The sequence below is a fragment of the Solanum tuberosum genome, unplaced genomic scaffold, assembly GCF_000226075.1.
Source record: "Solanum tuberosum cultivar DM 1-3 516 R44 unplaced genomic scaffold, SolTub_3.0 scf00136, whole genome shotgun sequence".
NCBI lineage: Eukaryota > Viridiplantae > Streptophyta > Magnoliopsida > Solanales > Solanaceae > Solanum > Solanum tuberosum.
Genome location: NW_006239061.1, coordinates 411,366 through 435,904, shown reverse-complemented (window position 1 = coordinate 435,904; position 24,539 = coordinate 411,366). Strand labels below are relative to the sequence as shown.

Here is a 24,539-nt window from a genome sequence, read left to right as displayed (position 1 = left end):
TAGGAGGTATAACTAAGCCATGGATTAGTTATACATAGTCCCAAATTTTTATCAAACATAATACTAAATAATACCATACATAATACATGGACTATTTATTTTAATGCGGCCTACCAAACGACCCCTTAAAGTCTTGTACATCTATGTATAGGGAAGCTTTTATTTGTTTCCACAACATGTGAAAAGCATTAGTTAGTTACTTACTTAAAGTTTAGGTTAATAGTTTAGATATAACTTAGAAACATTAAATACACATTTTGAGGACTTAGTAGCTACCTAACATGAGAAAAATTGCAAGGCCTGTAAGTACCCTAAAAACTCTCATTAAAATTATAGCATGTTTGACATTGCTACTAAATAGAAGCACTTAAATTAAAATGATTTTTCAGAAAAATACTTTTGAAAAAAAGTAATTTGTGTTTGGTTAATAGCTATAAGATCAGTATGACTAGATTGTGTATATTTGTGAGAGATATATATATATATTTTTAAATGAAGGGGGGGGGGGGGGATTACAGCACCATGGTGAGCTACTCACCTGAAGAACCAGAAAATCATAATTTCACATAGGAAATATGTAAATCTTCGAGTAATTTCCCTGGATAGTCACCCATGTTTGAGAAATTACCTAGGAATATCACTTATGTTTGTTTTAGGACCACAATATCACCCAACTTTACCTCTTTTCCTCAAAATATACTTGAAACAAAAAAAATATTATCTCTCTCTTAATAGGATGCCATGTCACATTATTCATTTTTTATTATTAACATTTTTTTAATTCCTTTTTTATTATTAACATTTTTTAAAATTCTTTAAAAACATTATATCATTTGTAGTTTGACAATATGGATACCTTATTACTCTAATGAATTAAAATATCAACAAAAAGGGAGTCCGAAGCTAAAAGGGTCATTTTTTTCCTTCAAAAAACAAAAAGGGCACATCAAAAAAAAAATTAACCAAAAGGGTAAAATCCCTCCTGACGGATCGATTTTCTTCTGACAAAAATTGACGTTGTTCCGTTAAAAGAAATAAAAATCGCTGCATTTGGCAGCGATTTTCTCAAAAAAGAAATTCATTATAGCATTTTATGAAAATCGTTGGCTTCAGTTTTAATTTTAATTAATTCTTTGCAAGGGTAGGATTTTTTTTTTTAAAAAATAATTTCTATTTTATGAAAATCGCTGGCTTCAGTTTTAATTTTAATTAATTCTTTGCAAGGGTAGGATTTTTTTAAAAAAATAATAATTTCTTAAACAAAATCGCTGCTATAGCAGCGATTTAACTTCAAAACTTTTTTTTAATTTCTTAAACAAAATCGCTGCTATACTTTCAATTTTTTTTATATAAAAACGCTGTTATAGCAGTGATTTTAAAGAAAAAATATTTTTTTGAGAAAATCGGCAACAATTTTTATTTCTTTTAGCGGAGCGGCGTCAATTTTTGTCAGAACAAAATCGTTCCGTCATGAGCAATTTTGCCCTTTTGGTTAATTTTTTTTTTGATGTGCCGTTTTTGTTTTTTAAAGAAAAAAAGTTGCACTTTTGACTCCGGACTCAACAAAAAGGTGCCATTGCCCATTAGTGCCCATATAAAAACATTATCTCGCTTGGAAAATCAGAGGAAGTCACATATTTTCTTGAAGAATCGAAGGAGCTCATATTTGGATTTGCTGCCTAATCCCCTAGAACTAGGGTAGAAATTTTGGGCTATGTAATTTTTTTACTAGGTAATATGGGTTGTCTAAATTTTTTTTAAAACATGTTAATAATGAAAAAGGAATAATGTGACATGGCATCCTATTAGGAGAGAGATAATGTTTTTTTTGTGTAAGTATATTTTGAGGAAAAAATGTAAAGTTGGGTGATATTGTGGTCCTAAAACAAACATAGGTGATATTCCAAGGTAATTTCCCAAACATGGGTGATTATCCAGGGAAATTACTCGTAAATCTTCTGACAGATTTATATACATACACTGATACACATTAACTAACAAAGATAATTAGTCTTATAAAATTTTGTTCTAATGCAAGTTATTTGACATTTGCTATATGATTGAATTGCTTATTTTATAAAGAGAAATTGTTTTTAAAATATATAATACATTTTTTTATTTTTTTTTAATGGGGGTGCAAAGTTCAATGGACAATAAAAAGAAAAAACCTAGAGAGCATATTGTGAGCCAAAGATTGATTTGCATATAACTTTTTAGACCTCCTTTTTGCCCATCCATATTTAACACAAAAACTGACTTTATCAAGATTTCCCTCCAATGAAATCTTGACATTATCTCTTCCAGTTTGAATAATCAGCTTCCTCACTTGGGGATGATATTCACCTCCAATAGACCATCAATATAGACTAATGAGAACATGTGCCTAAAAAAATAATCTTAAATTTAAATTGAAAATATCTAATTAAAACATTTCGTTAATTAATTTGAATTGAAAAATTAACATCAATATAGACTAATGAGAACGGATGCTGGCGAAAAGTACTGGACAACCACTTTAACTCTGGGGAGAATTATCTATTTATAGTAACTTGTTGAAGCTCAAAAAAATATATCTGTCTACACATTGAATAAACAAAAACAAAATGGAGACAATATTGACGGCCAACATGGGGAGGGTAATACCTAAAATTTCCTCTTCATTCAGCTCATCATCATCATCACTAGCTGACGGTGACACTGCCATGAAAGTTGAACCACCACTGCTTAGGCGTACAGGGAATTACCAGCCTCCTATTTGGGATTTTCAATTTATTCAGTCGCTACACAATCCATATGTGGTACGTACCTACATTTTCTTTATACTATATTATTCTCTCACGTTATTCTACAACGTATCATTCAAAAAATAATTTGTAAATGTGTTGTGTAGGGAGATAAGTATATGAATCGTTTTAACAATCTGAAGGAGGAAATGAAGAAGAATTTGATGCTAATGGTTGAGGGATCAATAGAAGAACTAGATGTTAAGTTGGAGTTGATTGATAATTTAGAAAGGCTTGGAGTGAGTTACCACTTTAAGGATGAAATTATGCAAATATTGAAGAGCATACATGACCAAATTAGTAGTACAGATAATTCATTATACTCTACAGCCTTGAAGTTTAGGCTCCTCAGACAACATGGTTTTCATATCTCTCAAGGTGCTCTCTATTTTTTCTAATTACATAATAGTTTCTTCGTTTGGTCATTTTTATATATCTTTCGACCAATAATATTTCTACTCATTTTCTCCCGTACAGATATACTGAACGATTTCAAGGATGAGCAGGGTAACTTCAAGCAAAGTCTTTGTGAAGATATAAAAGGATTGTTACAATTATATGAAGCTTCAATTCTCTCTACGGAATCTGAAACCTCTACTTTATTGGAGTCCGCCAATACATTTGCAACGTCACATCTAAAGAATTATTTGCACAATTTAAATGGTGATCATCCAGACAATCCAACAGTGGAGCAAGTGCGCCATGCCCTAGAACTTCCTTTGCATTGCAAGATGTTGAGAGTTGAGACAAGGTGGTACATTGACATTTATGAGAAAATCCCAAATGCTAATCCTCTTCTGCTAGAGCTTGCTAAATTGGATTTCAACATTGTGCAAGCAACAGACCAACAAGATTTAAAAAATCTATCAAGGTGAGTAAAAAAGGTGTAAATAATTGTGTATCAAGTTATTAGAAATATAGTAGATACTAAAGTCGAAGAAGAATTCATTAAGATCCTGTTTGAAAATACAATTTTTAAAATAATTTTTCAACCTTTTTACCCACGAAACATCACATCAACTTGAAAACTAGCTAGTTCTGACCACTTTTGAATGTCTAAACACATGACTTCAATTTTTAAATACTTCTTTTGAAATTCATGTCCATACGCTTACTGATTGAGTAACATACAAATTAATGTTAGCTTTTCATTATACAAAGTTAAATCCGAGAGATCGATAAGCTTACTACTTACAGTACATGTGAAGCATTATTTTTTATGTAATTAAGGTGGTGGAAGACGTCATGGCTTGCAGAAAAATTGCCATTTACAAGGGATAGAATTGTGGAATCTTTCTTATGGATAGCTGGCATGATGTTTGAACCTCAAAAGAACGAATACTGTCGAACAATGTTGACAAAGGTCATTGCTATGGTTACAGTTATAGATGACATTTATGATGTTTATGGCACTCTTGATGAATTGGAAATCTTCACTCATGCTGTTCAAAGGTTAGTAATTACGTACTTTCTGCTAAAATACTTCAAACCACAATAATTGATATATAATACAAAATATTTAAAAGAAAATATATATGAATCCTTACATAATTCAGAATGGATGTAAAAGCAGTGGATCAACTTCCAGATTATATGAAAGTATGTTACCTTGCACTCTTCAACACTTTCACTGAAATTGCGTACGAAGTTCTCAAAGAGCAAGGGATCAACGTTATGCCCTACGTTACAAAATCAGTAAAAATACTTAGCTCTATATATTTTGAGTCTATCTAAATTTCTAGTATATACTTATTTGAAACATGTTGATTTCTATTAAATTAGTGGGCAGATTTGTGTGAATCGTACTTACGAGAAGCAAGATGGTACCACAATGGATATAAACCAAGTCTGGAAGAATACATGGAAAATGGATGGATCTCAATTGGAGGACCAGTGGTATTAGTCCATACATTGTTCCTTGTCACAAATCCAATTACCAAAGAGGCCTTGGATTCCTTAACCAATTATCCTGACATTATTCGATGGTCTTCTACTGTTATTCGTTTAGCCGATGATTTGGGGACATCCTCGGTATGCATATGCTTTTAACATCCTCGGTATATATATAAAACATTAGAGTATTTAACTCCGATCCCTTTGAGATGATCATGTACCTGATCTTAATTCAGGATGAAATGGAAAGAGGTGACGTTCCCAAGTCAATTCAATGTTACATGAATGAGAAGGATGTTTCGGAAGAAGATGCAAGAAAACACATCAATTTATTGATAAAGGAGACATGGAAACTGATGAACACAGTTCAAAATAATAATTCATTATTTTCTGAAACATTCATTGGATGTGCAGTAAATGGTGCAAGAACTAGTCAGACAATTTACCAGCATGGAGATGGCTATGGGATTCAAAATTCTCATACAAAAAATCGCATTTGTAAATTATTTTTCGAGCCCATCACAATTTCAATTCCATAAAATCCTACCTTTTTTCGGTTTTACTTAATGAGTGCTATTCTAAAATGCTTTATATTTTGTATGTGTTTTTTTCAAGAAAGAACTTTTTACTGAATATCTACTATTTTCTATCAGCGCGAAACTTTTTTCATTAAGACTATAGGTTAGATATTATCAGGGTAATACAAAACCTAGCTATTCTATCCATAAAAAAATGAAATTTGGTAATTTAGTTAGCATGTATTTTTAGTTTCTTCAATTTAAAGATCTGTAGCTAGATCTTATCATGAAGGATGCTAATACTAATAATAATGATGACGAAATGCATCAATAACCCTTTAATTTTTTATACCAAGCTTTGTACTGACGCGATTAATTTAAAATCAGAAACAGGAGCAGAGAAGAAGCACTTTGTAGGGAAACAGTGGCATTTGTTTCTGTCACGATCCGAGCCTACGCCCTGGACGTGGTCGGCACTCGAGAACCATTGATGGTCCCTGTAATACCCCGGAAATTTTTTGAGCTAAGACTCGAACCGTCTTCGTTGTGAGTAGGATTTTACTAAAGAATTTAAAATTTCTCGAGTGTTAAGGTCACTAGATGTAACACCTTGAGTTCCTAGAAGAACCTAAGAGAAAAGCATTCAAGTCATTCCTAATTTTCTTAAGTTTTGGGTCAACTTCAAACGACCATAACTCCTAGTACAAGATGAGTTAGGTGAGCTACAAGATAGAAAATTAAAGTCCTTCGAGTCCTATTTCCAACGCCACCGAGTTTGCTCAATTCCGAGCTCTGAGTAAAAAGTTATGACTGATTTACTAACGTCGCGCAAACCTGGCAGCATCTCCGCGACGCGGAGCCAATACGGACCTCACTGCCTGGTGAAAATAATTCCGACTACCAGCTCGTTTTATTTATTTCTTTAGGGGTATTTTAGTCCTGAAAACCCTTAGGAGGTCATCTAAATTGTCCTAACGTGTAGAAAATCAGTTTTCTTAAATCTAAATCCTCTCATTCACTCCAAAGATTCTACGCTCAAGGGAATTCAAGAAACGCTAAGGCTAGGGTTTATCTTTCAAGATTTTCCTTCAAGTTCTTCAAGAAGATGGTTCTTTCAGGTATTTAAGCTTCCATAGTGTTGGGTTTGTTCACCCACACACCAATCATGTTAATTTCAACGTTAAGTTCGTTCTAGAAAGTTGAAAGTATGATGTTCTTGAATTATGTTCTTGAAAATTGGCTTTAGTTCTTGAGTTCAGATGAGATTGTTGAGTTCTTGATGAAATCATGTCGATTATAGAGTTGCTTTGAGTTAGGTTCTTAGGTGCATATGCTGGGTATCTGAATCTAAAGAGCTACTGAGAAAAATATTCGATTTTAGGCGAATTGGGGCTGTAAAACGGAGAAGGAAAAAGTCAAGTGTGATCTGGCACGCAAGTCCGCGTCGCGGACTTGCTCCCCCAGTGACAAAAAAGTTGCTCCACCTCGTGGTTAGGATGCGGACTCCTCTGTCTCAAAGTTTAATTTCGCGAGTATTATTTTAAACCATCTCCGCGTCGCGGACTTGTTATTATTTTAAAAAGTATATTTAGGAAGATGACTATAGTCCCTGTTTTAGTTGGAGATTATGCATATTAAGTGCTCTGTTTTTTTTTATTATTTTATGTAAAAGGACGCCTTGGTTGTAGGCATTTTTTTTTGAAGTGTTACTACTCTTAGCACGTAAGTGTTAATTCAAGTTCTCGCCATTTGTTAATTAAATCGTGTATATTTTTTTTGTGTTTTAGTAGAAGTAGTAGGCAATGTTTTAAAATCTGGAAAATATATAACTTCATTTTGTCTTAGTTGAAAAATAGGTTGCAATTTTTCCTTAATAATGTAACCCTCTATATTCTATACCTACAAATGTGAGTTTTGAATTTCTCTCGGCAGATTATGTTACTATATGCATGGGTATAAGTTTTCTTTAGTTTTAAAGATAAGTCATGTCCTGCGAATTATTTTACTTAGTTTAGTCATAATAGTAAGGGATTACTTTCGAGAGCGATATAGCTTTGAAGTTGTGTTTCTTTGGCATATTAGACAATATGACTACATCACTTAAAATTGATTTTGTTGTTCGTTAATGTCCCTTTTGGCGTCCTTTATATGATAAAATTTTCAGCTTGTGTTTTCTTAGTTTAAAAGTATTTTAGATAGAGTTGAGTGTTTGTTGTTGATTTTTTTAGAAATGATATGCAGGTTACTTTAGTTATATCTTTATTTTATTTATACATTTTTGTAGTAGTAAGAAAAATCATAGATTTTAAACTCTTCTGCTTAATCCATTAATTAGTAGAGTTTGTTGTTTTGGTTTTCTTCCAAGTATTTCGTCAGGCCACTTAAAAAATGTCCAAATATCTTGGAGTTTTTGTTCTGCACTAGCACGCTTTATATTTAGATGGTATATTTGATGTGTAATTTTACTTAGCTCTATCTATTTTTCTCTAATATAATATCGTTTAAAGTCGAATGTCTTACTAATCTTTTTACCCTTTCCTTATTTGCATGAACCCCCCTTGGTTTGAGTCCACTGGACTCCATTCTATCTCTTCCCTTTGCATTTTGGATGTGTCATGGAGTCATGAACTAAGCAATATCGAGTTGAACTCATCATTTCGAGAAATTAGAAGCTGAAACAGGTCTCGGAAAGTCCAAAAAGGGGTTGTATACAAGATATATACATCTATATACATTGATATACAGGTCAAGAAATAAAAAATACAGGGCTAAGGCGAAATACAACTGTTCGGAAGCAAGAAATACATGAAAAGAACTGATATACAGACTATGTATACAAAAAGGGGAATTGGTGAAAGGTCAAAATTTGCAGCGAAATTGGCCCAAGAAGGGGCCCAATTTCATTATCTCGTTTACTCTTCTAATTGTTTGATTATGTGTTGACTAATTTTATTTAACTCTAACTTTAAATAACTTAATTAGATTCCCCAAAAAGACGAGTCATTTTTGTCGTGTCGGTTTATTTTAATACATTTCACTTGTTCTGTTCACTTATTTTATTAATCGAATATTGGTCGAATTTTATATTTTAATTAAGTTAAATCTTTGTTCTTAAGAAGATATGTTTTAAGGCCACTTCACTTGATCACATTTTATTTTTAAATGGTTTTAAGTTTAAGTATTTTTCTTCAATAAACTTTAAAAAATGGCTTTCTCTTATGTAACATCCGACAATTTGAAATAGCTTGGAAGAGGCTTAGAATCGGAAATAGTCATTTTTTGGAAAGGATTTGAAAATCTGGAAAAATTTGGCTAAGTGTGGAAATCAGTGAGTTTTTGGCCAACTTTGAGCAGTCATAACTCCTAGCTCAGGATGAGTTAGGAGTAGTTCTAGTTATGGTTGTGAAGCTTGTGGAATGACCTTTCCAACGCCACTGAGTTTGCTCGATTCCAAGTTCGTATGAGTGAGATATGCCCTTTGAAAGTTGAGCAATTGACAAGAAATCCGTCCGAAAAATTAAGGGCATTTTAGTCTTTTCCCTAGCCAATTCTTTTGGGATTATATTGTTGTATTGGACTGATCTTTGGATCATTTTTGTCCCATTTTAAAAGAGTAAAAGCTAGGGTTTGAGAAGAAGAAGAGAAGAAGGAGAAGAAGAAGAGGAGAAAGAGGAGATCAACAAGTTCCGTCAAAGATCAACGTGGATTTTCGTCGGGGGTGGATCCCTTTCAAGGTATGTGAGTTCTTTGTGTGGTTTGATCCTTTCCCCCACACACCAAGCTCATTTTATGATTTGAGGAAGGATTGAAATTGTTGTTGAAGTTGTTAGTTGTTGTTGATGTTGTTAGTTGTGTTGTTGAAGTTGTTGTTGGTTGTGAGACATGATTGGGTTGTGTTTTGAGTTGTAATCCATGGTATGTTGAGGGATATGATGATCCTTAGTGTTTGGGGTTAGATCCTTTGAAGTAAGGATGGTTTAGAGTTGAAGAAAAGGGGGAGAAAAGTAGGATTTCTGGGCAAGGGGATTGGCGCGTCGCGCCCCAAGAGGGGCTCTGAAGCCCAGCCCTTGGGGCGGCGCGCCACTCAGAGCGCCAGTAGGCCTCCTCTGAAATTTTTGGCCTGGCGCTCCGCGCCTCTCAGAGCGCCAAGCTTTCCCATTCTTTCCATGCTTTCTCATGTATGTTCCAGGTGTTATACCTATGTTCCCTAGTTATTTCCAACACCCCAAAGTGTTTCTAAACATCCCGAACTCATCTATAAACATGCGATTATATGTCTTGAATCCATAGGTCAATTCAAGGCAAATTAGTATTAAGTTAAAGAGAAGTTAGAGTCAAGTCAAGCCATGTTAAGAAGTAAGTTCAACAAGTCCTCCAAGCTTTCCAAGAGTCTTCATTGAACGTTTAACTTCATTTTTAGACTCAAGTTTCAAGTCAAGCAAAGAGCTTAGAGTTTCAATCTAAGTAAAGAGTCTCAAGACTCAAGTTAAGTCAAGAGTGTAAGTTGAGTTCATTTCTCAAAAGCTATTAGAGAACTATGTATTCCCAAAGAAGTTTCTAAATGTTTTTACATTTGAGTAAGAAAGGGACTATGATTTCCAAAAGAGCCTTAGGGCTAGTTTTCAAGAAAAGGAACATCGTTTCCAAGTGAGCCTTTGGGCTAGATTTTGAGTAATTATCTCATTTAAAGAAAGATGTGTTTAAAACACTTATGAGTCAAAAGCATTTTGGGAGTAGTATCGAGCACCCATTTTGGGGGACGCGAGTTCATATTAAACTCAACTCTCCATAAGAACCATGTAGCCAACATGGGAGTTAACGGGTCATACTTTTTAGATAAATTCGTAAAGTTAAGCTAGTGGATCCACTTAGTAAAGTTAGCTTCCTATATCAAGACCAGGTATAGGATGGTCCTCAGGCAACGTGAGGTAAAACGTTGTATCATTAGCTTCATGTATCACGACAAGGTATAGAATGGTCCTCGGGCAACGTGAGGTAAAACGTTGTATCACCACTCATATTCGTAGTGGTGGTTTGTCGGTTAGAGAAGCTCCCACAGTAGAAAGAGCATGGTTCCTCGAGGGTTCTGCTTAGTATGGATGGGGGTATGGGACTTCATTCATACATTGCACAAGTAGACCTTGAGAGGAAGCATGGTATTTTATTAGTTTAGCTTTCCAGCTCGCATACTCATACATTTCATGTACTGATGCCAGTTGGCCTGCATCTTATGACGATGCAGTTACATGTACCCCAGATCAGCCTCCTGCACGACGTTGATCCAGCTGAGCACTTCAGAGTCGGTGGTGAGCATCCTTGCTTTCCGGAGGACTCGGTTATTTCGTGTTTCTAGTTTCTATTTTGTTAGGATGTTGCGGGGTCTGTCCCAACATCCATCTCAATATGTAGAGGCTTCATAGATAGTCAGTCAGTTACTATTGAGTCTCTTATCTATGTATATATGTAAATATTCTATTTTGAGACTCGAGCTGCCTTTTTGGCATGTTATGCATCAGTTGGTTGTTTTATAACCTTTCATTGCATTGAGTTGTACTTTTGAGTTAAGTTTTCGCTGAGTTAAGAAAGCCAAGCCAAGGGTTCGACTGGGGCCAACAATGGTCTCCGGGTGCTGGTCCCGCCCAGGGTGTAGGCTCGGGGCGTGACAAACTTGGTATCAGAGCACAGAGTTCAAGAGTCCTAGGGAGTCTATGAAGCCGTGTCTGTAGAGTCCTAGTTATCGGTGTGAAGCGCGCCACATCTATAATTGGGAGGCTACAACATTTAGGAAGATTTCTCACTTCTTTCACACTCATCTCGTGCGTTAGAGTTTATCTCTAAGAAGTTTCTTCCTAATCCGTGCTTGCACGTGTTTTTAGATAATCATGCCTCCACGAAGAGTTGGTAGAGGGCGTCTTCCTAGACGTTATGCTGATGAGCAAGAGTTACCCTATGCATCGGGAGTGCAAGATCAAGGGGAAGTTTCTAATGCCGAGTTTAGAGAGGCAATTAGGATGTTGAGTCAAGCTGTGGCTAATCAGATTGGTCAGCAGAGGGGAGTGAGACATGAGAGAGCTGACACTTCAAGGATTCGTGAGTTCTTGGGGATAAATTCTCCGAGTTTCATGGGTTCGAGTACTACTGAGGATCCAGAGCACTTCATTGAGGAGTTGAAGAAGGTTTTGATGTGATGCATGTGGCAGATACTGAGCGGGTTGAACTAGCTGCGTATCAATTAAAGGATGTTGCTAGAGCTTGGTTCGACCAGTGGAAAGGGGGCAGAGTTGAGAATGCACCACCTGCGAGTAGGGCTTCCTTTGAGGAAGCTTTCTTGGGGAATTTCTTTCCTCGAGAATTGAGAGAGGCCAAGGTACGTGAGTTCCTCACGCTTAAGCAGGAGTCTTTGAGTGTACATGAGTACAGTCTGAAGTTCACCCAACTATCCCGCTATGCTCCGGATATGGTTGCGGACATGAGGAATAGAATGAGTTTGTTCGTTGCTGGGTTGTCTCGGTTGTCAAGTAAGGAAGGTAGGGCTGCAATGCTTATCGGGGACATGGACATATCTAGGTTGATGGTCTATGTGCAACAGGTCGAGGAAGAGAAACTGAGGGACAGAGAAGAGTTCAGAAATAAGAGAGCTAAGACCCGTAGTGAGTCCGGGCAGCAGAAAAGTAATGTGAATCGTTCCTCCTTTCAGCAAAGACAAAAGGGACCTGCTCCATCATCTGTTAGTGCACCTGCACCCAGAAATAAAAGTGGGTATACAGGACAGAATTCACAGAACTTCAAAGCTGGACCTACACAGTCTCAGAATAGTATAGCACAAGGAAGTAACCGGGGTCTTGCATGTGCTAGGTGTGGTAGAGTCCATCCGGGGAAGTGTCGTCAAGGCCAGACAGGTTGCTTCAAATGTGGGCAAGAGGGTCACTTCATGAAAGAGTGCCCTAAGAAGAATCAAGGTAGTGGAAATCTGGGCAGTAGGGCCCATTTTTCATCAGTTGCTCCCCCAGACAGGATGACACCTAGATGAGCTACTTCTAGTACCGGTGGAAGAGCAAATCGCCTTTATGCCATCACCCGTCGTCATGAGTAAAAGAACTCTCCAAACGTTATTACTGGTATGCTCAATGTCTTTGCTTTTGATGTGTATGCTTTGCTAGATCCAGGAGCAAGTTTATCTTTTGTAACTCCTTATGTTGCAAATAAGTTTGATGTTCTTCCTGAAAGACTTTGTGAACCCTTTTGTGTTTCTACACCTGTTGGGGAGTCTATATTAGCAGAAAGAGTCTATCGTGATTGTCCTGTTTCCATCAATCACAAGAGCACCATGGCTGATTTGGTTGAATTAGACATGGTAGATTTCGATGTCATTCTAGGTATGGATTGGCTCCATGCGAGTTATGCATCGATAGATTGTAGAACTAGAGTGGTCAAGTTTCAGTTTCCGAATGAGCCAGTCTTAGACTGGAGTAGTAGTTCAGCAGTGCCTAAGGGTCAATTCATTTCGTACCTTAAGGCGAGAAAGTTAGTTTCGAAGGGTTGTATCTATCACTTAGTCCGACTTAATGACTCTAGTGTTGAGATACCTCATTTTTGAACTTGAGTCTTGGAGACCTTCATGATACTATTAACCACCAAGCCACTGAACTTTTATGATAAAATTACGCATGTTTATTTACTTAATTGAATTCAAGAAGTCAAAATAATTACAGAAAAATAAAACAACCTTGCAGGGAATCGAATCGAGATAAAGAGTAGGATTGCACAGGCTTATTGCCAACTCCACTGCGCATCACTTTGTTATTTTAGGGGGTCCAAATTCTATATATACCAATATAAACTCAAAATTTTACGTGTATATATAGTATAATTTTTCGGCGAAGGGTGTCCAATTGGACACCCTGGAGCCTACGTGGCTCCGCCCCCGGAGACATGTTATTTAAGTAGAGGATATGAATAGATGGAGGTTTTTTGTAACTCATTAGATATAATTAGAATAGTAAATATGATTGATTTTTTTTATTTAATAAATAAAATATTTAATGAAAACAATTAAGGAAAAAATCTAAAAAAAGGAGAAAAAAAAGATAAATATGAATGAAGGTCATAGAGGGGTGTCATATCACCTTGTCTATGTTTTTCTTTTATATTATATATAGATTTCGGTGCGGGTCTAAAATTATTCGGGTGTGTTTTTTATTATTCGGGTCAATTTTTTAATTGGAAATAAAAATTAAATAAATTTTGAATAGGTTGTTAAGATCGCGACATGTGTCCTTCCGTTAGTCCAAAGGGTATACACGCTTCAAAAATTAGACGATAGGGGCATCAGAGTACTAAAGGTATCACGGAGGATATTTAGATACCATTTATGATAGTTCAAGGGTATATTTGTCATTTTTCCCTTTATATTATAATCAACAAACGGATTCATATTATAAAAAGAAAATACAAAAAATCATTCTCAAACTTGATAGATAAACTTACTCTTTACATTTTAACTATACGAATATTATTTAGTATTTACCCTCTTATTTTTATTTGAAGAAAATAAATATCACTATGTCTCTGACATTTTAATACCAATCTCATTATAAAAATGCATTACACAGGCATTGTATCAATATCACATCAGCATCACATCATTACCATGTTTGATACACATAGAGAATTATTACTCCTATCGTCCCAATTCATTACTTAGAACGGAGTTTAAGAAAAATTAAAAGAGTTTGAAATGTTCCAAAAATATCCTTATTAATAAGTCTATATTGTTAAATAAGAAATGGAAAAGGGTCAAAAATACCCCCCTAACCTTTGAGAAATGGTTCATAAATATCCTTCTTCCATCTTTGGATCCAAAAATATCCTTAATATTTATTTTTTGGATCATACGTACCTTTAAACTAATAGAATTAAGGTCAAGTTTTGGCCTCTTTTAAAAAAACCATGTGGCATTTTCTAATTGGTCATAAATTTTAATTTCAAAATAATTACTATGTAGAAATACTTAGAACCGAACCACCGACCTGTTTTAAGAAACAGAACGGCTTCTTCATCTCCTTTTGAGTCCTTTCTTCTTCCTTCAATCTTGTTAACCTATTAAAAAAAATACAGAAAAAACATTGAATTGTTGAATACTTGATTACTTAAATGTGAAGACATCGTTATTGACATTTCACGTAATCAATTGTTGAAGCCAACTACTATTAAACTGAAATACAAAATTAATTAATTGTCATAAAAGCGTAGTCATTACCATAACATTGGCAGAACTAATTCATCACAAAAGCATCAAAATTAGTTGTTTCCTAATTTCTTGCATAACATCATAGGAACAAAAACATCAACATATAATCATATGCATAATTACTTTCATGAACATAGTAACCAGCAAAAAGGTTCAACTTCGAATTGTCTTAAGCCGGCCCTTTTTAGCTTTAATCTTCTCAAAATAGTCGGACTAAAAGGAATGCAGACCCTACATGGAAGAGTTTTGTTTACCTTAAATCGGGTCAATGGGTTGAGTTCTTAAAATCGGGTGGGTTTCCATATAATTTTTTTAAAATTAAAATTGTAACCAATTGGAAACATGTGGCCCTTTTAAAAGAGTCAACACTTGACCTTAATTCTGTTAGTTTGAGGGGTATGTTTGGTCTAAAAAGCAAACATTAAGGGGTCGTTTGGTAGACTGTATTAGGAAAAATAATGCATGCATTAGGTGTGTATTAGTAATATCTTGTTTGGTACACCTTTTCATGACATGTATAACTAATGCTTGCTAATACCAAGAAATTCTAGGTATTAGTAATACATAACATTTTAACACTTGCATTAGATTATATAATTACAAAACTACCCTCAAAAGCCTTTTATAAAAACATTTTCCAAGAATCTTTGTAGCTGGTCTTGTGCTCACCAAGGATATCATTACTCATTAATACATTTCCTTTACAACGTATAGTTGCATGTATCCCCTGGAGGGGGTGGTGTAGAACTAAAGATATCTCATGGGTGGTAAATAATTTGAATTTGTTCAATTTGACAAGTTGAGCTTTATGGTCCTGTAGAGTTTTACGCATCTTCATCGCTGGACTCTCTCATATATTGAATGTTGCTGATATTGCCCTTGCTATTCAATATAGTTTAATCAAAATATTTACTATTGTGACAATTAGTTTGATAAAAAATTTCTTTGTTAACTTTTCACAAAAATATTTTGACGCAATAGTAACAACTATTTAATTTTATATTTGAAGAAAATAAGAGGAGTTAAATGATGTTTTTACAAAGAAATCTTTTTTGATGTTTTAGCAAAGAACCTTGTTGCAAAGGAAGTATACAAAGAAATAAAGTGTGAAGGATATTTTTGTAAACATACATTTTTCTAATAGAAATTATGCAGATTTGTTATTTCTAATACATCAAACCAAACAATGTATAAGAAATAATGCAGACATAACTAATGCAAGCATTACTAATGCAAGCATTACTAATGCAAACACTACTAATGCATATTGCATTACTAATACACTCTACCATACGACCCCTTATAGTAATAGTTTTACTTTTCTTTAAGAAAAAAAATAAATTTTAAATAAAATAAGAAAATCAGGGCAAAATCCTAAGAGTAATTTTATATTTGATCTGCAAAACAAGCCACGGATTAAACTATGTTCAAACAATTGGGGAATGACTTGTATTCATATCCAATTGGAAATAATTCCCATCGACATTCTTCTTCTTTCTGTCTAAGAATAGAACTATTTTTGGAGTAGCCAATTATGGAAGAGGCTCCTCTCCTACATAATCTCTCCAGTTGATCTAGTGCATATTTAATTTAATGACATCTGTCAATTTTAAAATTTAATGGTTTATATTTATTTAAATAAAATAATCTTTAAACCATGGTTAACTAAAAGTCTTAACTCAGGTTAATTTATTCTCTCTCTTCCCACTTCTCTCCCATGGAGTATAAAAAATTCCCCGTCTTTGTTGCAGACGAACCAGTTACACTCTCAAATTTCTGAGATCTGCCAAACCATGCACCCAGCCATGACGCAACGGCGTTTCTCTTACTGTGGGGCAAGGTTAAGCGGAAATAGTGATAGCAGAAATTGGTGTCTTCTTGTTCATAGTTGTATTAGCCAAGATTAAATCCGGAGAAATACTACATCTCCGAAATTGTGTGGACTTTTAATTTCATTAATCTGAAAATATCATAGATTAAAAAATTAGGGACTTGTAGTACTTGAAAGTTGAAACATCTATAGATCTGTACATTGGGAAATAAGAAATTGGTTGATACACTTTGGATGAAGAATTTGAGATTCATGATGATATTTTTTTTTGGGGGGATTTTGCTTTTTCGCTTGCTCTTTCCATGCTTATGGAATTTATCTGAGACTGGTTTATTTTCCAATTTTTTCCTTCATATGCACTTGTAAATTAAGCTTTGCCTTTTATGAAGTCATTTTTGTAAAACAATAGAAAATACACTTCTCCAGTATTATTGAAATTATAATTGATTAAAAAATCACTCTATTTCTATTGATTCGAGAGAAAGCAGAGAGGGTTATATGACAGAGCGAGAGAGAGATAACTAATAGGTTGAACTATCATGGTGTTTGCTGTTTGGGAGAGAAGTGGAAGAGAGAGAATAAATTAACCTGAGTTAAGACTTTTAGTTAACCATGGTTTAAAGACTGCTTTATTTAAATAAATAAAAATAATTAGATTTTAAAATTGACAGATATCATTAAATTAAATATACATTGAACCAACTGGAGAAATTAGTGTACTGAAGAGGAACCTCTACCGACAATTATGTTGCTCAACCACATAAACCTATCTTCTGTTTTGTCTTGTCTTGTGATATTACGTAGCATTTGGAATCAAGAGATCACTTATCGTGGAATTATCAAACATAAAATAGTTAGATTAGAAATTCTCATAAGGAGTATTTATTATGAATGACAACAAGTCTAATCAGCAGATAAGGTTGTTATTTTCACATTCCTCCCATCTATGCTGTTTTTTAGTTCATGTCAAATTTCTTTCAATTAATATTTTACCGGAGAATAAAAATGATATTTTTTGCTAATTTTAATGAATCAAATTTTGTTAAGGAACTATTTTAGACCTACTCCCAAACATACATCATTTACTTAAGAGACTATTTGAACTGACGCTTAGAAGTAAAGGGCCATTTTTGTCAACTTCTCCTACTTGGTACATTATTTTAAATTTAAGGCAAGATTCGTAAACAAAAAGAAAGTAGAAGAGGATACTAATCATTGTTTTTTAATGAACGTGCAAAGTTCAAAGTAAACAAGTAAAAATGAACATAAAAAATATATTTTGTGCGGAGATTATTTAGTTTTATAAGCTTTTAGACCTCCTTCTTGCTTAACACTCTTAGCGAGTTTTTGATCAAAATCATCCCCTATTAAAACATTTCTCCGCCTGATTGGACAGTTCAATTGTCTAAATAGTAACGATAATGCTCATGTACACTCACCTACAGCTGCTGGCATCATGAAAAGTACTGGACAACCACTTTAACTATGGGAGAATTATCTATTTATTGTTACTTGTTGGAGCACAGAGAAATAAATCTGTCTACACATTAAAGTGATTGAGTAAACAATATTTTTCTACTTTGTTTGTAATTCATGGAGTTGGCATTTGAAGATGAAATTGTGTTAGTTATATTTTTTGTAAAAAATATTTAAAATGATGTTCTTTTTTTAATGTACTTAAATACAGCCTTAAAATTGAAAATTGAGTTGAAAAATACCATATTATAAGATGTTTTTCAAATTTGTATTATAACTTCATATTGAAAAAAATTGTATTTCAATTTTCATGGTCAAACATTGATTTTAAAATAAACTGAAATATTATTATGAAAAAAAACGAATATATTTTATGTTCGAATGGATCTAGTCGAAAGGTATATGAGTTATAAAGATGATTTCTTTTAAAGTACGATAAATGAAAGAAAAAGAAACAAAAAAGATTTTAATAGGCAATTTTCAAAATATAAATAACCAATGAAAAAATTAACTCAATTTTTTTAGGCTCACAACCTCTAATTATCTACTACATGGGCTTGACACATTTTATATAAAATTATCCAACTCAAAACTTATATATTAATCACAAAAAATAAATTCAAAATACACTATTATAAGAAAGAAGAGGGAAAGGGGATTAGTGTGAGAAAGGACAATGGGTCTTTGACAACTTGACAAGCGGGTCCATTTATACCTCACACAAGTATGACTTTGATATACCTCAACCATATTAGACCATCAACATGTTGTAATTGTTTTTCCTCACCTACGGCTGCTAGCAGCATGAAAAGTAGTGGACAACCACTTAAACTCTGGGGAGAATTATCTATTTATAGTAACTTGTTGGAGCTCAGAAAAATATATCTGTCCACGCATTGAATAAACAAAATGGAGACAATATTGACGGCCAACATGGGGAGGGTAATACCTAAAATTTCCTCTTCATTCAGCTCATCATCATCATCACTAGCTGACGGTGACACTGCCATGAAAGTTGAACCACCACTGCTTAGGCGTTCAGGGAATTACCAGCCTCCTATCTGGGATTTTCAATTTATTCACTCCCTGCACAATTCTTATGCGGTACGTACCTATATTTTCTTTATATTATATTATTCTCGGTATATCATTCAAAACATAATTTGTAAATGTGTTGTGTAGGGAGATAAGTATATGAAGCGTTTTAACGAATTAAAGAAGGACTTGAAGAAGAATTTGATGGTTATGGTTGAAGGATCACAAGAATTAGAAAAGTTGGAGGTGATTGATAATTTAGAAAGGCTTGGAGTAAGTTACCACTTCAAGGATGAAATCATTCAAATATTGAGGAGTGTACATGACCAGATCAGTACAGCCACAGGAGATAATTCATTATATCACTCATCTTTGAAATTTAGACTCTTGAGACAACATGGTTTTCATCTCTCTGAAGGTCCTCTCTTCCTCTTTTTTTTTTTTTTTTTGCTAATTATGTACTAGATTCTTCGTTGGGTCATTTTTATATGTAGTGTTTCGACCAATAATATTTCTACTCCTCATATTTTTCTTCCTTCTAGATATACTAAAAGATTTCAAGGATGAGCAAGGTAACTTCAAGCAAAGTCTTTGTAATGATACAAAAGGGTTGTTACAATTATATGAAGCTTCATTTCTTTCAACGAAATCTGAAACCCCTACTTCATTGGAGTCAGCCAATACATTCGCAATGTCACACCTAAAGAATTATTTGCACAATTTAAAGGGTGATCATGATCAAGAGAATTGGAGAGTGGAACTAGTGCGCCATGCCCTGGAACTTCCTTTGCATTGCAAGATGTTGAGAGTTGAGACAAGGTGGTACATTGACATTTATGAGAAAATCCCAAATGCTAATCCTCTTCTGCTCGAGCTTGCTAAATTGGATTTCAACATTTTGCAAGCAACACACCAACAAGATTTAAAAAATGTAGCAAGGTGAGCGAAAAGAAGGTTTTTCCTAGGTAGGGGTAAATAAATAACAGTCAGATTGTTAGAAATCTACGTACTAAGTGGAGAAGAGGAATACGCAATGATCCCGTTTGTAAGCACTTTTTTTTTATTTTTTTAATTATTAATCAACTTTTTTTCCCCAAAAAACATCTCATCAACTTAAGGTTGAGTTTGAAAAACTATTTCTGACCACTTTTCAAGTTTTGTTTTTTTTCGTCAATATTTCTTTAAGTTAAATGCATGCTTCAACTTCTTTTCAAATATCACCAAATTCATGTCCATGAGCTTACTGATCGACTAACCTTATACAACATACAAGCTTTTCATTATACAAAGTTAAATCCGAGAGATCTGGGCCATATGTCAATCAATAAGTACATCTGATGCATTATTTTTGATGTAATATAATTAAGGTGGTGGAAGAAGTCACGGCTTGCAGAAAAATTGCCATTTACAAGGGATAGAATTGTGGAAGCTTTCTTATGGATCGTAGGCATGATGTTTGAACCTCAAAAGAACGAATACTGCCTAACAATGTTGACAAAGGTCATTTCTATGGTTACAGTTATAGATGACATTTATGATGTTTATGGCACTCTTGATGAGTTGGAACTCTTCACTCTTGCAGTTCAAAGGTTAGTAACTTAATTTCTGCTAAAATACTTTAAGTCACAATAATTGATATATGAAAATATGATATAGTCCTTACATTCAGAATGGAGGTAAATGCAATAGATGAGCTTCCAGATTATATGAAAGCATGTTATCTTGCACTCTTCAACACTACCACTGAAATTGCCTACGAAGTTCTCAAAGAGCAAGGGATCAACGTCATGCCCTACCTTACAAAATCAGTAAAAATACTTACTTCTTTATACTTTGACGAATCTCTAAACTATGCAAAATAGACCACCTATATCCTCTATTATATTTTGGGATAAAAAATGCCTCCACCGTTATCTTTAAGAGATCACAAATACCTTCGAGAGTTAACAACAATGATGTGACAGTCACATCACATGACACTAATTCTGACACCTAAAATTGCCTATTAGGATACCCACTAAATTCATTATAATCTAAATTCTAATCATTCTTCCTGGATCCGACCCACTATAATTAAGCCATAAACACACCACATGAGGACCATAGAAAAACCAAAAAAGAACTGAAGAGCAGTATGTCAGTGATTCAAATAGACTATTTGCAACCAACCCATTTTTATATAGACGAAATGAATTAATCCAGAGATACATATAATCTAAAGGGATATAATTGGGATTTATGAATTGCGTTTAAGGAGATTTTGTGAATATTGAAAATAGGATTGCTTTGCAGACGAGGAAGAAATGGTGGCAAACACACGAATTGGACACGTTTAATGACGACAAGTTCTCCTGTTAATTTTAGTGGGTCGGATCTAGCAAGAATCCGGGTCAGGGTTTGGATAATAAATTGGGTCAAATTTTAGTGGATATCCTAGTTGACAAGCTTAGGTGGTGGAATTAGTGTTCATTGGCGTGTAGTTAACTTTTGAGAGTATTTGTAGTCTCTTAAGATAAAAATGGGGGAATTTTTTATACCCAAAATGTAACAAAGTGTATAATTAGTCTATTTCACATAGTTTAAGGGCAATTTTGACCATTTCCTCTAATTTCTATTATTTGAGACATGTTTCTATTAAATTAGTGGGGAGATTTGTGTAAGTCGTACTTACGAGAAGCAAGATGGTACCACAGTGGATATAAGCCAAATCTGGAAGAATACATGGAAAATGGATGGATCTCAATTGCAGCACCAATGGTATTAGTCCATGCATTGCTCCTTGTCACAAATCCAATTACCAAGGAGGCATTGGATTCCTTAACCAATTATTCTGACATTATTAGATGGTCTGCTACTATTATTCGTCTCACAGATGATTTGGGGACATCCTCGGTATGCATATGCTTTTAACATCCTCGATATATATAAGTTATTATAACATTATTAGAGTATACAACTCCGATCCACTTGAGATGATCATGTTCCTGATCTTAATTCAGGATGAAATGGAAAGAGGTGACGTTCCCAAGTCAATTCAATGTTACATGAATGAGAAGGGTGTTTCGGAAGAAGATGCAAGAATACACATCAATTTGTTGATAAAGGAGACATGGAAATTGATGAACACTACAGTTCAAAAGGATAATTCATTATTTTCTGAAACATTCATTGGATGTGCAGTAAATGGTGCAAGAACTAGTCAGACCATTTACCAGCATGGAGATGGCCATGGGATTCAAAATTCTCACATTAAACATCGCAGTTTCCAATTATTTTTCGAGCCCATCACAATTTCAATTCCATAAAATCCTACCTTTTTTTTCGGTTTTACTTAATAGAGTGCTATTCTAAAATGCTTTTATATTTTGTATGTGTTTTTTTTCAAGAAAGACTTTTTACTGAATATCTACTATTTTCTATCAGCGCGAAACTTCTTTCAGTAAGACTATAGGTTAGATATTATCAGGGTAATGCAAAACCTAGCTATTCTATCCATAAAAAATGAAATTTGGTAATTTAGTTAGCATGTATTTTTAGTTTCTTCAATTTAAAGAGCTGTCGCCAGATCTTATCATGAAGGATGCTAATAATAATAATGATGACGAAATGCATCAATAACCCTTTAATTTTTTATACCTAGCTTTGTACTGAAGCGATTAATTTAAAATAAGAAACAGGAGCAGAGAAGAAGCCCTTTGTAGGGAAACAATGGCATTTGTTTCTGTCACGATCCGAGCCTACACCTTGGACGTGATCGGCACTCGAGAATCATTGATGGTCCCCAAGTGAACCCTCATTCTGGCTTATTACAAGCGGAAGACTGACTCAAGTATACATAAGCATCAAATTGATAGAAACATTTAAAAACAAGTTACTGAAATTCAAAACTCTCTAAATATACTGAGTATGAAACATAAGTTTTAAATAAAACATATGAAACTGAAAGACTCTCCAAAACTGTCTATCTATAAAGCCTCTACTGTACAAAGATGAGTGTCGGGACAAGACCCACGACTGCTCAAGGGAACTACTACTAACAACTTGTAAAAACTGGAGTCCTCCAGAAGCAAGGAAGTCTTACTCAAAAGCTGGACGAAATGATCTCAATAGACTCTTGTTTAGGATCCTAATTAAGAACCTATATATACATCATTAAAAGATGCAGGTCGAATGACATTAGTACATTGAATGTACGAGTATGTAATATAGCTGAATAACAAATAACTGAAAGAAAGGACTAGAATAGATAACAATGAACTCAAGCTGAATGTAAAGAAATAAATGAGTTAAATTATTTAAAGCTTTACAAAATACTTTATCATCTCTGAACTCAATATAACAAGTGATATATAAAAATACACTTTAACTCTATTGGGAGATTCTCTAACCGACAACCATCACTATGAGCTACATGATGATACAACGTCTCGCCCATGCTGCTAGAACTGTCCTATACCTTGTCGGGGTATAGAACACCTCAACTAAGTGGATCCACTAAGCTATGCTTTAAAGCAATAAAGAATCATCTAAAAAGTATGACCATTTATCCATGTTGGCATACACAGTTTATGAGGATTTTGAGTTGTTTGAACTCATCCCCATATCGATGCTCAATACTACTCCCAATAATATATATATATTCATGCTCAAATGTATAAACCATACTCTTTCTCTATTTTGAGGTAATAACTCAAAATAACCTCTTAAAAGAGATAACTGCTCTAAAATATCTTTGAACTCATTAACTCATTTAGAAATCAAAGTTTCTTTTTACTCGATGTAAAAATTGATCATTTGGGAATACTTAGTTCCCTTATACTCTTACTCAATTCATATTTGAAATCTCTTTCTCAAACTATATCAAAAATTATATTGTGATTTGATCATTGATGACTTGGAAAGTCATAATGCATAAACATTGATGGCATATCAAGATATCATACTTCTTAAATTAAACATTGATGACATAATCGATTGTCATACTAATCATGTTTTAAAAAATCTTTCTCAAAACACATCTTTACTTTCTCAAAAACTCAATTTAAAACTCAAATGGTAGCTTTAAAAAGCTTCTCAAAGTTTATAACTCAATTCATAGGGTTCATGCGGAATTATGGATATGAACGACTCAACTCAGGGGTCTTAATAGCAATATGGAAACTCTTACTCAGAACTCAAGAACACAAGGACTCAAGGACTCAAAAACTCGATACTCAAAACTCAACGATACTACTCATCTCAAGAATACCTAATTCATATGATTCATGTTGAAATATAGACATGAACGAATCAACTCAAGCATCTTAATGCATAACATATAGCAATTCAATAATTAGGAATAGAATATCAAAAGAATTAGAAACTCAAGATCTCAAAATCAACTCATCTCAAGAATACTCAAATCTAGGGATAGAAACCTAGATTACTCTTTTACTTATTTGAAAGTAGATGTAGGGTGTGAGGACAAACTAGTCCAACACTATGATAGCCTTACATACCTGGAAGAACAAGGTTCTTGAAAAATCTTCCAGAATCTTGAAGAAGAACTTGATTAGAAGCCTTGAAATCCTAGCTTGAAGGAGAAAAATCATGAAAACCCTTTCTTGAGATTTCTTGAAACTCTATGGCCAAGAATTAGGATTCTCATTAATGATTCATAATTGTATGAAGAAAATTGAGTTGGAAAGAATGAAATTCTTGGAGAAAGACTTACCTTGAAGAAGAATCTTGAAAAGGTTTGAAAGAATCTTGAA

General features: G+C 34.1%; 1 protein-coding gene across 2 annotated transcripts; it reads left to right on the top strand.

The window, feature by feature from the left end:
- The first annotated feature begins 2,464 nt into the window (after positions 1-2,464).
- LOC102602070 ((-)-camphene/tricyclene synthase, chloroplastic-like) lies at positions 2,465-22,120 on the top strand. Of its 2 annotated transcripts, XM_015310632.1 has the most exons (8): positions 2,465-2,636; positions 18,694-18,855; positions 18,934-19,204; positions 19,329-19,725; positions 20,154-20,375; positions 20,456-20,594; positions 21,430-21,678; positions 21,786-22,120. In XM_015310632.1, the coding sequence occupies exons 1-8, from the start codon at positions 2,604-2,606 to the stop codon at positions 22,089-22,091; spliced, it is 1,779 nt and encodes a 592-aa protein (XP_015166118.1). In that variant the 5' UTR covers positions 2,465-2,603; the 3' UTR covers positions 22,092-22,120. The 2 variants fall into 2 exon arrangements, with proteins under 2 accessions (XP_015166118.1, XP_006351844.1); XM_006351782.2 differs by lacking the exons at positions 18,694-18,855; positions 18,934-19,204; positions 19,329-19,725; ... (2 more) ...; positions 21,430-21,678; positions 21,786-22,120 and adding exons at positions 2,891-3,161; positions 3,261-3,654; positions 4,014-4,235; ... (1 more) ...; positions 4,566-4,814; positions 4,913-5,325 and having other exon boundaries at positions 2,472-2,798.
- Positions 22,121-24,539: the final 2,419 nt, after the last annotated feature.